This window comes from Euleptes europaea, chromosome 4, assembly GCF_029931775.1.
Source record: "Euleptes europaea isolate rEulEur1 chromosome 4, rEulEur1.hap1, whole genome shotgun sequence".
NCBI lineage: Eukaryota > Metazoa > Chordata > Lepidosauria > Squamata > Sphaerodactylidae > Euleptes > Euleptes europaea.
The window spans coordinates 29,447,435-29,461,256 of record NC_079315.1 but is presented as its reverse complement, the minus strand read 5'-3'; the positions used below and the strand labels follow the sequence as shown (position 1 = coordinate 29,461,256).

Below are 13,822 nucleotides of genomic sequence, written 5' to 3'. Positions count from 1 at the left end.
CGAAGTGCAAAGCTGATATTAGTCAGCTTTCAAATCCCTTTTGGCCTGGGAATACCCTTCTGTGTTGCAGTGTTGTTACCCCATGTAATTCCATGGATTAGTTTCACAGGTATCTTTACAAAATGCTTTTTAAGCATTTATATTGTGTCCGGGAAACCTCTGTAAAGGTGGCACGGCTGTGCCGCTCCCAGCTGCCACCTGTCCACCCCCCTTCAGGAATGGGCTCTAGGTGCTGCTTTGCAAATACTTGAAATGGGCACTGTCGTTTATCCGTTCTCGGCTTCAGGAGAGGAAGGATGAAAAACGATGGGAAATTTTCCTTTATGTAGAAAAGTAGTCTTGCAGGGAGAAGGCTAGCACTCTGTTAGCTGACATGATAGCTTTCTGTTTTTTATACAGAAGAGCATTCAGTAATGTGAGCCTCCATTTTCACTCTAGCACTCACGAAAAAACTCTATGGTTTCCAGAGAGTAGTTTCCCCCCCGCAAGTGCTACAGCGTCCCAGTGCAATGCTGGAACTTCCGCATAAACTGGAAGTGACATCATCACATAGATTATGCTCCTCCTCCTTTCCCCCAGCCTGTTTCCGCCTGCTGACCAGCTGAAGCAATTGGCAGGTAATTGCCTGCCATAACCGGGCAGTTGGGAACCCTAAAAATGGTATAGGCCAAGCAGATTTTAAAAAAACACCTTATATACTGTTTGAGAACTAAGCCTCGGTATGTTTGGAGGCACTTAAATGGTTTGTTCCATGGCTAACCTTGTAATTTCATATTCTTTTTGGTTAAATAACAGTTAATTGCCCTTTGGGTACTTATTACTCTCTGGAACATCATGCATGTGAAAGTTGCTGGATTGGAACTTACCAGGATGAGGAAGGGCAGCTAGAATGTAAAAATTGTCCATCTGGTAGTTACACTGAATTCCTTCATTCCAGGAGTGTATCAGAATGTAAAGGTGAGAGATTAGCAATGACATACTTTTTAAATTGTTTGATTAAAGTCTGCATTACTTTCATCTGGACACTTAAAATACTTCTAGATGTATAAGTAAAAATAAACAAAAAGGATCAACATTTACAAGTATTTTAACAGTGCATTCCTGAGGTGAGTCACCCCTATGCCGGCGTCCGTGCCAACTTGTGCTGTGCAAACTGGCATGGACACTGGCATAGGGGCAGTAACACCGCCCCCCCCCCAGGCCAGGGCGGCAGCGCAGCCCTCAGACATCAGCGCAGCCTCCCACCAGAGTTCCCCCAGTGCGTCCCCACACCTGTGTCAAAGGAGGCGTTCCGGGGGCAAAGTTTCCTAACCCCTATCAGCCCGGGAACGCCCCCTAACGCAATGACGGTGCCACGCCACCTATTTGGTTGAGCAGCATTGCTGGTGGCAATGGGGCCTTTTGCCCATTTTCGGGAATTTTTGTTAAAAAGCCATTTTTTCCTCCCGCAGCAGCTGCAAAACCTCTGTGGAGGCATTGCCCGGTGCCACAGCCACTCCGTCCCCAGCAGCTGCTGCTTTCAGGAATGGGCTGAAAGTGTCCAAATACAAATAATCATGTTTGACGGCTGCCTCAAATTGTTGGAGAGTCAGATAAATATTTAAAATAAACAGATCTTATATCCATATGCAGAACAGTGCCATTAAAAAACTGTATTTTATGTTGTTACTTTAGAAATGTGCAGTAATAGTGCACTGCAGACGAGAGAAACGTACCATCTTTCTGCCCACCATGTTGGGAGTTTATTGTTTGCTGCGATTCTGTTATTGAAGTGACAACTCAAGTTTATTATAAAATGACAGCATCTGATAGAGAGATTCATGAAATACTTATCGGCAAACATTTTTCGATGTTTGGCTATAGCAGATCACTGTATCTCTGGGGGATCTAATTTCCCGAAGAAAATACAAAGTGACAGCAGTACATCATAATGGTAAAGAATACTAGACTGCCTCGTAAAGAGTAATGATACTGCGAGTTCACTGACTTCCCAGTACTTGTTGGAAAAGAAATGCAGTAAAAGCTGTTATATTTGGTACATGGTTAGCCGGCACACTCAGTGAACTAGTGTGCCAGCCCAGCTGCATTGGCAGAGCTGGCTCTGAGTCCCTTGCTTTCTGCCCCCATGCCACCAATCAGTTGTGTGGCAGACCCTGATTTACATGGTCAGAATGTGTTCTGTTCCTTTAAAACTCTTCCTTCTACACAGCTGTATAACAGTATGGGGTGGGGGGCGCTCCGACCAGGGCCAGAACAAGCCTCTTAGTCACCTTCTGTACCACCCATCAACTGTACAGTAGGCTAGGATTTAAAAGGCCCCAGTGAGGTAGGTTAAGCTGAGAGAGAGAGAGAGAGAGTAACTGGCCCAAGGTCACCCACATTACTATCCTAAGTGGAGTTACACCCCTCTAAGCCCACTGACTTCAGTAGATTTAGAAGGGTGTAACTCTGCTTAGGACTGCATTGCCTTGGTGGTTGAGAATGATTTTGAACCCATGCCTGTACTACACTGGCTCTCTCATTTTGCAGGCGTTATTTTGATTTGCTGTGATTTTCCTTGTGTACATAATTCAAATAAATCACGCCGCTCTCAGAAAGCATAAACACAGTTGTGCTGGTGGCAGATGATCTGTGCTAATTGCATTTTGTGATTTTTTTGCGCTAAGTACATCCCGTGGGCTTATAAATAGCCAGTTACGCTTTGTTTCAGAGGTTATTCTGCCACTGGCGTATTGGGTTATTGGCTGTAGTCCCTGATACATATTTGAAGCTGGATATTGCTTAACTGTAATGTGTTGCTCTTACATAATTAGCTCAGTGCAAGCCGGGAACCTATTCTCCAAATGGCCTTGAGATTTGTGAATCATGTCCTCTTGGCAAATATCAGCCTGCAGCTGGATCTAAGCAGTGCATCTCTTGCCCAGAAAACATGTCAACTGTCAAAAGGGGGGCCGTGGACGTATCAGCATGTGGAGGTTTGTGACTTCTGAATTCTGGGAAATGGCATGTTGCTAATTACGGTACTATGCTGCATAACCCCACTTTTCCAGTTTCTACACAACTGAACTATTTTTGAGTTAGCTGTGTGTCGTGTCTTTCTATCACGTTTACAAAGCCTTTAATTAGATTAAGCAGTGCTTCAGCGATACAGGTGTAAACTTTGTGAAACCTGTGGTTGGAACAAGTATGCCAAAGTTAAGTTTTCATTTTTCTGTTGGCAGATGTCAAGGAGCAGAGTCTTTTGTGTTCTCCGTTCCTCTTCTGACCCGAGCGGTCACTGGGCCCTTGCTCTTTCCTCTGGCCTCCGCTTGAAAAGGGGGTGGGGGGTTGCCACCACCTGACTCCTTCTCCATTTACCAGCTCCCATCCTGCTCTGCATGGCAGTCAGGTGGGCTCATCATCATATGTCATTATCTTAACCCTTTTAAAAAGCGTGTGGCAGGTGGTGCAGGGTGGCTCTGGGGCCTTCAGCTTCTCACAAGATCTCTCACTATTGCAAGACGCTGGAGTCTCCCCTGGTTACTGCTGCCCTGCCTCCCTCGGTTACTCCCTGCCCTGCCCTGCCAGCATGGTGTAGTGGTTAAGAGTTGTGGTTTGGAGCGGTGGACTCTGATCTGGAGAACCGGGTTCAATTCTCCACTCCTTCACATGAGCAGCGGAGGCTAATCTAGTGAACTGGATTTGTTTCCCCACTCCTACACACGAAGCCAGCTGGGTGGCCTTGGGCTAGTCACAGCTCTGTCAGCCCTATCTACTCACAGGGTGTCTAGCAGGGAGGGGAAGGGGAGGTGGTTGTAAGCTGGTTTGATTCTTCCTTAAGTGGTAGAGAAAGTCGGCATATAAAAACCCACTCTTTCTTCTCTTTGGCCATAGCACAGCTGATGAGCTGGAGGGGCTTCCAAAGTTGCCCCATCATGGCTAGGTTGCCAACTGCCTGGAGGAAAAAATGTCCTGTCCATTTAATTGAGGCTCAGTGGGATGTCATTTAGTAGATGATGCTATTTACCTCCGTGCCATGAAAAGCTTCAGTGGTCCAATCCCACATATTAAGCCTCTCTAAAGGGGCAGGTGTTTTTTTTCTCCAGGCAGTTGGCAGCCCCCATTGTGGCAACCTCCTCATTCTCCTAGGGGCAGGTAGATCTCCTTCCCTGGGGAACAAATATCACCTATCCGTTCCGAGCAGCGGACGCTGGTACAATAGCATATCATTCTTACATGTCATTGGTTCTTTATTTACTTTCTACATAATATTAGTTTAGGGTAGGGATGTCAGACTCAATGTGGGACCTGGAGATCCTTCGGAAATATAGCTAATCTCCAGATTATAGAGATCAGTCCCCCTGGAGAAAATGGATGCTTTGGAGGGTGGACTCTGTCATTGTACCTCATTGAGGCCCCTGTCCTCCCCAGGCTCCATCCCCAAATCTCCAGGAGTTTCCCAGTTTGGATTTGGCAACCCTGCCCCTTCATCCTCTGCTGGTGGCCGGGGGTGGGGGTGGGGGGTGGGCTGGCAACCCTAGATTAGGGAATAGCTAGTATTTTACTTGCATAACATCCTGCTAGGCCTGCTCAGCTTGTGATCCACCAGTCAGATAAATTCTTGCTGCCTAAGCGGAACTGAGTGGGAGTTAATTCTGAATAAAGATATATAGAATTTATCTGAATGGGGAGCATGAGGGCCAAACTAGACGTTTGGCAGAGGCCTGGATCTGGGAACTCAGGTCTCTGTTGAACATCACAAAAGCACAGGGTATCTGTCTTAACAGTGATTAAATTCTGAATATCCTTCTCCTGTCTCACACAATGCTCTCATTCATCAAAAGAGTTTCCAGCATTATGGTTTTATCTATTATATATTGCAATTCATTTTATAATATTTCTTAATTTTGATATTGTGACTAACCAGTATTATATAGAATATTTATGATTTTAGTTTAGGTTAGTAGAATGATTATTGCTTAACATTATTATCATATCATACATTGCTTAAAACAACTAGTGTGTATTGTTTATATCATAGTAATATTCTTTTATGTCTGTTATACTTTTGCCTTCTCTTCTGATGTAATAGATGCAGTTATAACCACTGTCAAGTTAGGGTTTGTAACTTTTCTTTTTTAATTCTTTCTTTGTTCTCTTTTTTATATATGCCTATTAAAAAAATTAAGTTTCCAACATTTTGTAACAGGATTATTTGAAGTAGTGAGCAGAAAGGAAGAATGCGATGTTGCATTTAAAAGGAGGTTTTGCTTTACACTTCGCAGTACCTTGTCCTGCCGGAGAATTCTCTCGCTCTGGTTTAACGCCCTGCCACCCCTGTCCCAGCGATTATTATCAACCCGATCCAGGGAAGTCCTACTGCTTATCTTGTCCATTTTATGGGACCACAACAGTGATTGGTGCCAACTCTATAGCAGACTGCTCAAGTAAGTTAAATAGCTTTCTCTAAAGGTTATGAAAAAAGTGACAATCGGATGAACGTTGCAAGATACAAAAAGGGAAATGATGGGCTGTCTCAACCAACACACTATTATTTATGGATGCTCCCACTTGTAGGCAGAGATTGGCTTGTGTGCACATGAGCGGAGAGCAGAAGGACAGGAAGTGGAGGTGTCCTAAGTTCTATGGCATTTTTACTGTGGGCAGCAATAAAAGGAGTGAAACAACAGAAAAGTGGGACTCCTTATGAAACCTCAGGAAGTTCTGGCCATCCAGAACAATCCTGCGAATGAAATAGATTAGCAGTCGAGCCCCCCAATCCACCTCACGGTTAAACAGTGCAGTTTTTAACCTGCGCCTTCCGCCCTCCTAGGCTCAATTCGGACAACAAGCCAAATGATTGTTTATTTTATATTTAGTTGTGAAACCAGGAATCAACTTACAGAGAACCACTTAAATCTTGGTTTCCTTTGAGAAATGTTAGTATCATTGCCTTCTCTGTATAGCCTGGGCAGACATTTCTGGGGAAACAAGCCAGGATTAAACTAGGATTAAGCCAGGATGTCTACGTTCATACATCAAGCAAAATCAGAGTGAAGATTACCTGTGTTTAATAAATCAACTTCAGATAGTGTGTTCAGATCTTGGTTTGATGGAGCCTAACTAACCATAGTTGGTAGAGAAGCCTGCATTCAGACAATCCATTATAAGTTTAAACCTCAGTTTCGCATGATGTCTGAACAGACGTTCTCTAGCTAGCAGACAAGCTGGACACAAACATTCAAGCAATGTGATCCAAAGCATAGTTACATCCTTCTAAGTCCATTGTACTCTGCTTATGATAGCACTGTTAAGCTACCATTCCACAAAGGCCAAACACTTAGGATCTTGTTTGGTAAAATGGCTGCCTGTTTACTTCCATGTGAACTGTCACTTTTTTCCTCCTTTCTTCAGCTGTGCACACACACAATGCACATTCCCTCTGGCACCCATCATCAGCAGTTTATATATTGCTAGAGAAAATGTTCACTTCACTGCAAATGATTTTAACATGTATATTAGGATGGGAAATCTGTAAGGTCTAGTGGAAAGACCAGCTGTTGGGTGCTTTTGTGCGTGTTTTTCAATTGCATATGCCACTGATTTAAAGTTATGTATATCCCCTAAAACCAAGTTGGATGCTTTTCCCCCCATTACTGCAGTATTGATTGTTTCCCAGACTTCACTCTGAGGATGTTGTCAATAGAATTTTTTACAGATATTTTCATGTTGATCCCATTTAGGTTTTGGCTCAACTTTTTCTGCAGCGGAGGAGAGTGTCGTGGTGCCAGTTTCTCCAGAAAATATCAGCAAAAAATACCAAGTCAGCAGTCAGGCAAGAATTACAGTTTTCTAAAGTTAGCAATAACAGTGAACATATCTTGTATAAACATTTAGCATTTGTTGCCGCCAATAATCTAAGTATTTATTATGTAGCTGTGGGATGAGGATCTTGAAGATCCAGATTGAAATCCCCACGCTGCTATGGAAACTTGCTGGGTGACCTTTGGCCAGCCTTACCTACCTTACAAAGTTGTTGTGAGGATAAAGTGGAGGCTGGGAGGACAATGTAAGCTGCTTTGAGTTCCTACTGGGGAGAAAGGTAGGGTTCAAATGAAATAAATAAAATAAATACATACATTATAGGGCTGAGCCTCCAGTGTCAAAAAGTGCCTTTCATCTGCCTGTCACTCCACAGGAGTTGTTTCACAACTGCTTAGGCAAATCTGAGCCCTCAAGTTCCCATAGTCAAAAACAGCTATTCAGCATGCAGGTTACCATGACCAGACTCCCTCCCTTTTTTCAGAAAAGAGAGAATGATCTGCTTAGCTCTGCCCACTCCCTACCAATTTTTTTTCCTCTGCGCTTCTCTCAAACATGAACTCTTTGTTTGTCACAACCCTCCATGACTTTAAAGGTAAAGGTCCCCTGTGCAAGCACCGGGTCATTCCTGACCCATGGGGTGACATCACATCCCGATGTTTACGAGGCAGACTTTGTTTACGGGGTGGTTTGCCAGTGCCTTTCCCAGTCATCTTCCCTTTACCCCCAGCAAACTGGGTACTTATTTTACCGATCTCGGAAGGATGGAAGGCTGAGTCAACCTTGAGCCGGCTACCTGAAACCAACTTCCGTTGGGACCGAACTCAGGTCATGAGCAGAGCTTGGACTGCAGTACTGCAGCTTACCACTGTTCGCCACGGGGCTCCTTCCAGGCCTTTACTGTTGCTAAAAGACTTATATTACAACATAAGATAGATATGACATATTACAACAAAGATAAATGCCCACCTCCGGTAATCCAAGGGATTCAGGACTTTACAATCTTATCAATATTTGAATGCATCACATATAGACAATTGCTCATGGACATATTTTTTTATATTTGGAAACCTTTTATAGACGCTTTTCTGTAGATAACATTGTTGTTATATTTTGTTACATTTTTTAATTTATTTCTGTTTGGAAGTTTGATTTATAATAAAAAATGTGTAAAGTCTCCCTTGGTGGTCTCCCATCCAAGTACTGAGAGAGAGAGAGAAGACCCAAAGCAGCTTATCACATTGCTCTCCCCTCCTACACTTTATCCTCACAACAAGAACGCTGTGAGGTATATTATGCTGAGAGAATGAGATAGACCCAAGATCATCCAGTGAGCTTCTGTGGAAGAGCCAGTGTTCAAACCCAGATATCCCAGGTTCTGGTCCAACACTAACTACTACACCATGCCAGGTGTCATTTGCATCTCATTTTAGGATATCAAAGACATTTGTAAAAAAAATCATGAGGGTCTCTACAGCAAATCAGATTTAATGGCTGTGTGAGACTGAGGACAAAGGAAAATGGAATTAAGAAGCCAGGGGAATGAAAGGATAACAGACCACATAGAAGCCATATAAATTATTTAACAGTATCAAAATGTGCTAATTTGGGGCTGAATATCAGAGACTATTTGGCACATTGCAAACGTTACTGAGTTTATTTCCCAGAAGAGGCAAGAGCAATTGCTGTAACTGGTGCCTTCTTGAGTCCAAGTATCCAGGAGAAAACACAGGCTAAAACATTCCTGCTGTATAGCTCTGAAGCTAACCACAAGGGCCAAAAATATTTTTAATTTGCATTAAGCCCTTTATTCAGCAGACTTCAAGCCAAACATTCATCACTTTCTTAAAATCCTAACCTTAATAGCAGTTCAACCGAATATTTTGTTTTATTTTATAAGTTGTATGGTTTGGTCAAATGCAATCCTGCAAGAGCTGATTTGCTGTTAAATTGGTCTTGGGTCATTACATTAGCAAGATGCGGTTCCAGTCTATTAAGGTGAGTGGAAATTTGCAGTTTTTCACAAAACTGCAGGTGGGAAAGACTAGGGTCAAACTTGAGACCTTGCAGCCAGTAGTAATTTCCTTCTCACAGTATTACTCCTTTTCCTATAGAAATGGCATATGAAACTGCAGGGGTGGGATGGTGAAACTTGCATCCTACTTAGGGTTGCCAACCTCCAGGTGGTTAACAAAAACAAACAACCCTATGCTGAATTTACTTAAGTTATGGAAAAAGATAGCACGTGGGCTCAATCTGTAGCACACCTACTTGGCGTTCAAAAAAACTACCAAGCACAATTTTCAATCTGTTGTATTCAATATATGACATACAAAATTCTTATAATACAACAGTGTTACAGGAATTCTCTATATATCTATATGTCTATCTATCAAAATCTTCTGAACACCAAAGCATACAAATCCCTAGTGTGTGTAATGAAACACTGTTAACTTAATCAGATAACATAAAGCATTGTGAAGCGGACATACAACTGTCAAAACTCCCAATGTCAGTCTTGCCCGAAGAGACAAAAAACGCCTGTTCTGCGGCGGGGGAGCAAAGGAAACCTCCACAGCCTTTGACGGCGTTTTTTGCTTTTTTTTTTGTTTGCTTGTTTGTTTTTTGCCATCTTCTGGGCATGGAGTAGGAGTCACTGGGAGTGTATGGGTGGGGGAGGTAGTTGTGAATTTCCTGCATTGTGCAGGGGGTTGGACTAGATGACCCTAGTGGTCAATTCCAACTCTAAGATTCTATGATTCTAAATATAGTCCAAACAGCTCTTTTAGTGGCACACTGCAAAACAGTGTTGCAATAATTCAACAGTGCTGTTTTGACCATGGGACAAGCAGTTGCAACAGTGCAGATATTTCAAACCCTGATACATCTAGAACTAAAACCTTATACACTGTGCTCGCTTCGGCAGCACATATACTAAAATTAGAGCAATATTATACGCACATATGCTTATTCATGGAGGACTGCTGAAAAAGATGGTCTGTTCTGCTGCTTGCTGTTGAATAGGCATTTCTGTTCATTCTTCCCCCCTTTCATAACCATTGTATCATTTCCATTGGCAACAGGTGTTCCACGAATGTTTCCTGGAACCGTGTCATAATGGTGGCACTTGCAAACAAGTTGGTAGTGGGTACATATGCATATGCCCACCTGGATATACAGGTAAATAACAATATTGGAAAGCAGGCTTAACAGCTTGAGACAGCTTTTAGAAAGCTCACAAAATATATACAGTGGAGTTTATAGAATCATTGTTCAGTAATGAACATTAGAAAAAGTCTACAAACACCATTATATCTTATCCATTTTGTGTATCTGTTTTGTGGGAATCTTTCTCCTTTATTTTTGCTCTCATTAGTAGAGAAAGCTTACTAGTACAGAATTTTCCCTGCAACACAACACATTAGGTTCTTATATTTGGATTCCACCCACCTCTCACTTTTTGTACTTTTCTTTTATTATTCAAAAGTATGAAGTGAACTCAGTGGGACTTACTTCTGAGTATACATGCTTATTGTTTCACTGCTTCTCCCATTCAAGCTGTGGAACTGACTAATTGGTTCCACTGGTATCTGTGGAACACGCAGCCCAACCTTGTTGCAAGTTTATGCAGAAATTGATTCCACCGAATGTGCATAAGATTAGTGTTGCAATCCAGTTCACATTTATGTAGTAGAAAGGCCCATTGTGCTTTGTGGAGTTTTCTTCTGAACAGATGTACTTGGGATCTGTGTACATGTATTTTAGTTGGATCTTATATTTTTCATGTAGCACACTGTCCTATGTATCTAGTTTGAAGCAGCTGATTTTCTTCAGCAATCTTTTTCCCCTTATGTAATCCAAATATATTTTCCCCTATGCTGTAGGCTTAAAGTGTGAAGTGGAAATCGATGAGTGCAAGTCTTTCCCCTGTCTCAACAAGGGGACATGCAAGGATGGCATTGCAGCATTCACTTGCCAGTGCCAGCCAGGTTACACAGGTGACAAACCGAGAAACAAGATTATCAACGTACATTTTTTTAAAAGTGTAGTTCATATTTGCTTTTTCTTTGAACTCTTTTGCCTTCTGTAGAGTTTTTAGAGATTTGATTTCTTCAGTGTTCTCTGGAGAAAATCTCTAGCATGATGTAACAGTGAGTTGGATTCTACCTAGCATTTCTGTGGGCAGAAGGAGAATGGTTTTCAGCGATATCCCCCTTCTACTGCAGACTTCCAACTCTACCTCACGGCATTCTAGGAGTCCTGAGGATCAGAATCAGGGCATTTTGAGCTATCATGGGGGTGAGGGGGTGGGGGTTGAACAACCTTATGTTGCTATGATGGAAATCCTTCCATGAACTGTAATTTTCCATGGGATCTGAGCCAGTGGGTGTTTAGATATTTTATATAAACAAAACTATCTGCATAAGGGACACTGGCCTAAATAAACTGTCATAGTTTATCATCCAAGCTTACTTATTTTGAAGTATGTGCCACTGAAATTATTTGTTTTATTTTGATTCTGCTTTTCTGTCCAAGAGCTCAGAGCTTCTTTGCTGTATATGTTCAAGCCTTTGGTGTGCTTAAGCTAACTGTTTACATCCTTTTTTGAGAAACAGAAGCCCTTTTCAGATATGACAGTTGTCTATATCAGAAGACTACTAACCACACATAGATTCTCCTGACACATGTGGTGTCGCCTTGTATAAACAAGGGCAGTGCGCATTTTTATCATGCACATACAGCTCTGGTACACACAGGCTGGCTACTGAATTTTATAAAGTTCACTGTCAAACATACCAAACCTGTACACGTAGGTTGCCACTATTCACACTGAAGCGGGTCAGTGCCTTTCAGTGACTATTCTCTTAGAATCGACACCTTCCTGAGAAGAAGTATGCTATCTTATTCAGTTAGCCATGTAATAACATGGCAACCGCATGTAGTAGGAGGATCTAGATGCAGTTGGTAGGCTTCAATACAAGTGATTGTAACACCTGAAAAGGGCTAACAGCATGTACATGTGCACTTGTATTTAGGGGTCTCTGTTTTCCTGCTCAACACACTTTACAGCTGTATGACTGGTGGAAATACAGCAGGCGTAGCATTTTTATACAGGTGCATCCCCACTTTAGAAAAAACCATTTAAAATAGTGAATCCAAAGTTGTGAGGCCTGCCATAAAATGATGGTCATATAGGACCTACTAGGAAACCTGGGAACCTCATGTGAAGAAAAAGACGTGAAGAACCACTTGATACATGGCAAGAGGGGAAAAAAGATAAGACTGGTTATGCCTAACAAGCAATTTTTAAAAATGTATTATTTTCTGCTGTCCTAGAAATATAATACTTCAGTGTTTGCAGGCTTGTGTTTTTCATGTGTGACTATGTTTGTGAGCTTGTATGTGTATGCATACATGCTATTAACGTACTCCCTGTAACATTGTTGTTTGAAGGCATGCTATGTGAAGAAGATATAAATGAATGTGCTTCAAATCCTTGCCTGAATGAAGCCGTCTGTGTTGATGGCACGAATGCTTACCAGTGCACCTGTGCAGAAGGGTTCACAGGTTGGTCCTTTGTGGAATTTTGTTTAAATGGAGGTCAGCAGTTTGGTTTAGGATTGCCAGCTGTTCTCTCTCCCTGTCTCTTCGTGTCTCTCCCCATTTCTTTCGCTTTAAGCAGGATAGCAATGGCTAATCTAGTTACTAAAATCTGGAAACTGCTTGGTAATAATGTCATATAACATTTTTTATAATTCAGTTAAAGCCTTTTACTTTGGGGCTTTCCTTCCAGGTATTCACTGTGAAACAGAGATAAATGAATGTCTTTCAAACCCCTGCTTAAACAAAGCCACCTGTGAAGATCAGATTGGAGGTTTCCGTTGTCAATGCCCTTCTGGGTTTATTGGCGTCCTGTGTGAAAAAAACGTTAATGAATGTCTCAGTAGACCTTGTAAAAATGGAGCCACTTGTAAAGACGGTATCAATGGCTACAGGTAAAAAGAGAGAGAAAATATGAGAACTGACTGCATTTAATAAAACATATTCAATACTGTTTCTCCCAATATTCTAACAAAATACAGGGAGTGGGGATTGAGCTATAAAATAAACTCAGTGTGAATTAAATTAAATTTACATAATAATGTTCATTTCATCTGTGTCGAAGTATATCAGAACAAGCCTTGTGAAGGGAATATAGTGTTGAGCTCCTAGTTTGTTTCCAAGAATTAGGAAGGACTGTTTCCACACACAGTATTTTCTGCGAGTCCAGCCCTTTAAATCTTCCCGCTTTATTCGGGTATCCAGACTAGTCCTGCCTGCTTTTGCTGCAAGTTTGGGGAAAGCGGAGGTATTCCCTGCTTTTTCTGGATCTGCTTTTTGCGCAAAGGTTTTTATTTTTATTTTTTTGGTCTTTTTCCACTTGCTTGATTTTCAGTGCGGAGTTCCTTAACCTGCTGTTAACTTTGTTCTGCCCATTTCTGAGCTTCACAGCAATGTCACGCTGATGCTCAACCCCCTCTCCCTTCCCACAAATGCCTGTTGCCATTGTTCAACAAGACCATGCCTCCCCATCCCTCGCATCCACACTCCATTCTCCCCTCCCTTCCTCCAAATTGTCCGTCGATGATACACTAAAAATTTCTGGTTTAATTAAAAAAAACAAAAAACATTACAATAGCATTATTTCACTGAGGTCTGTTGACATCAAACCTCTCATAGTATAAGAGTACATCTGCACTTTCCATCCCAAAAAAATGATTTTGGATGGACCTTTCTGGTCTCCTTCAAAGAGCTGGATAAATGTTTTTAAATCACCCCAGAGTTTGTGTTTGGAGAGGGGGTTTGGCTGACTCTCCCTCTTGTCTCTGCTGAAAGGTTACTTTTTTCTATCTGCATATGTGCTGTTGGTGGTTGTAAATGTTTTTGCAAGCTTCAGTGGGCCCCCCCATCAGACTTTGATTGCCATTTTTTTAACCACTGTGCAAAAAAATAAAATAAAGGGTGGCGGTAACACCTCCTG

At 42.0% G+C, this 13,822-nt stretch overlaps 1 protein-coding gene across 1 annotated transcript in view; it reads left to right on the top strand.

Moving 5' to 3' along the window:
• SVEP1 (sushi, von Willebrand factor type A, EGF and pentraxin domain containing 1) overlaps positions 1-13,822 on the top strand; it is a 162,135-nt gene that overhangs the window by 69,133 nt on the left and 79,180 nt on the right. The window contains exons 17-24 of the mRNA XM_056849206.1: positions 796-957; positions 2,814-2,975; positions 5,265-5,426; positions 6,723-6,814; positions 9,885-9,981; positions 10,686-10,799; positions 12,256-12,369; positions 12,596-12,797. Coding sequence (XP_056705184.1) covers positions 796-957; positions 2,814-2,975; positions 5,265-5,426; positions 6,723-6,814; positions 9,885-9,981; positions 10,686-10,799; positions 12,256-12,369; positions 12,596-12,797 — 1,105 coding nt within the window. The remainder of the gene's footprint in view (positions 1-795; positions 958-2,813; positions 2,976-5,264; positions 5,427-6,722; positions 6,815-9,884; positions 9,982-10,685; positions 10,800-12,255; positions 12,370-12,595; positions 12,798-13,822) is intronic.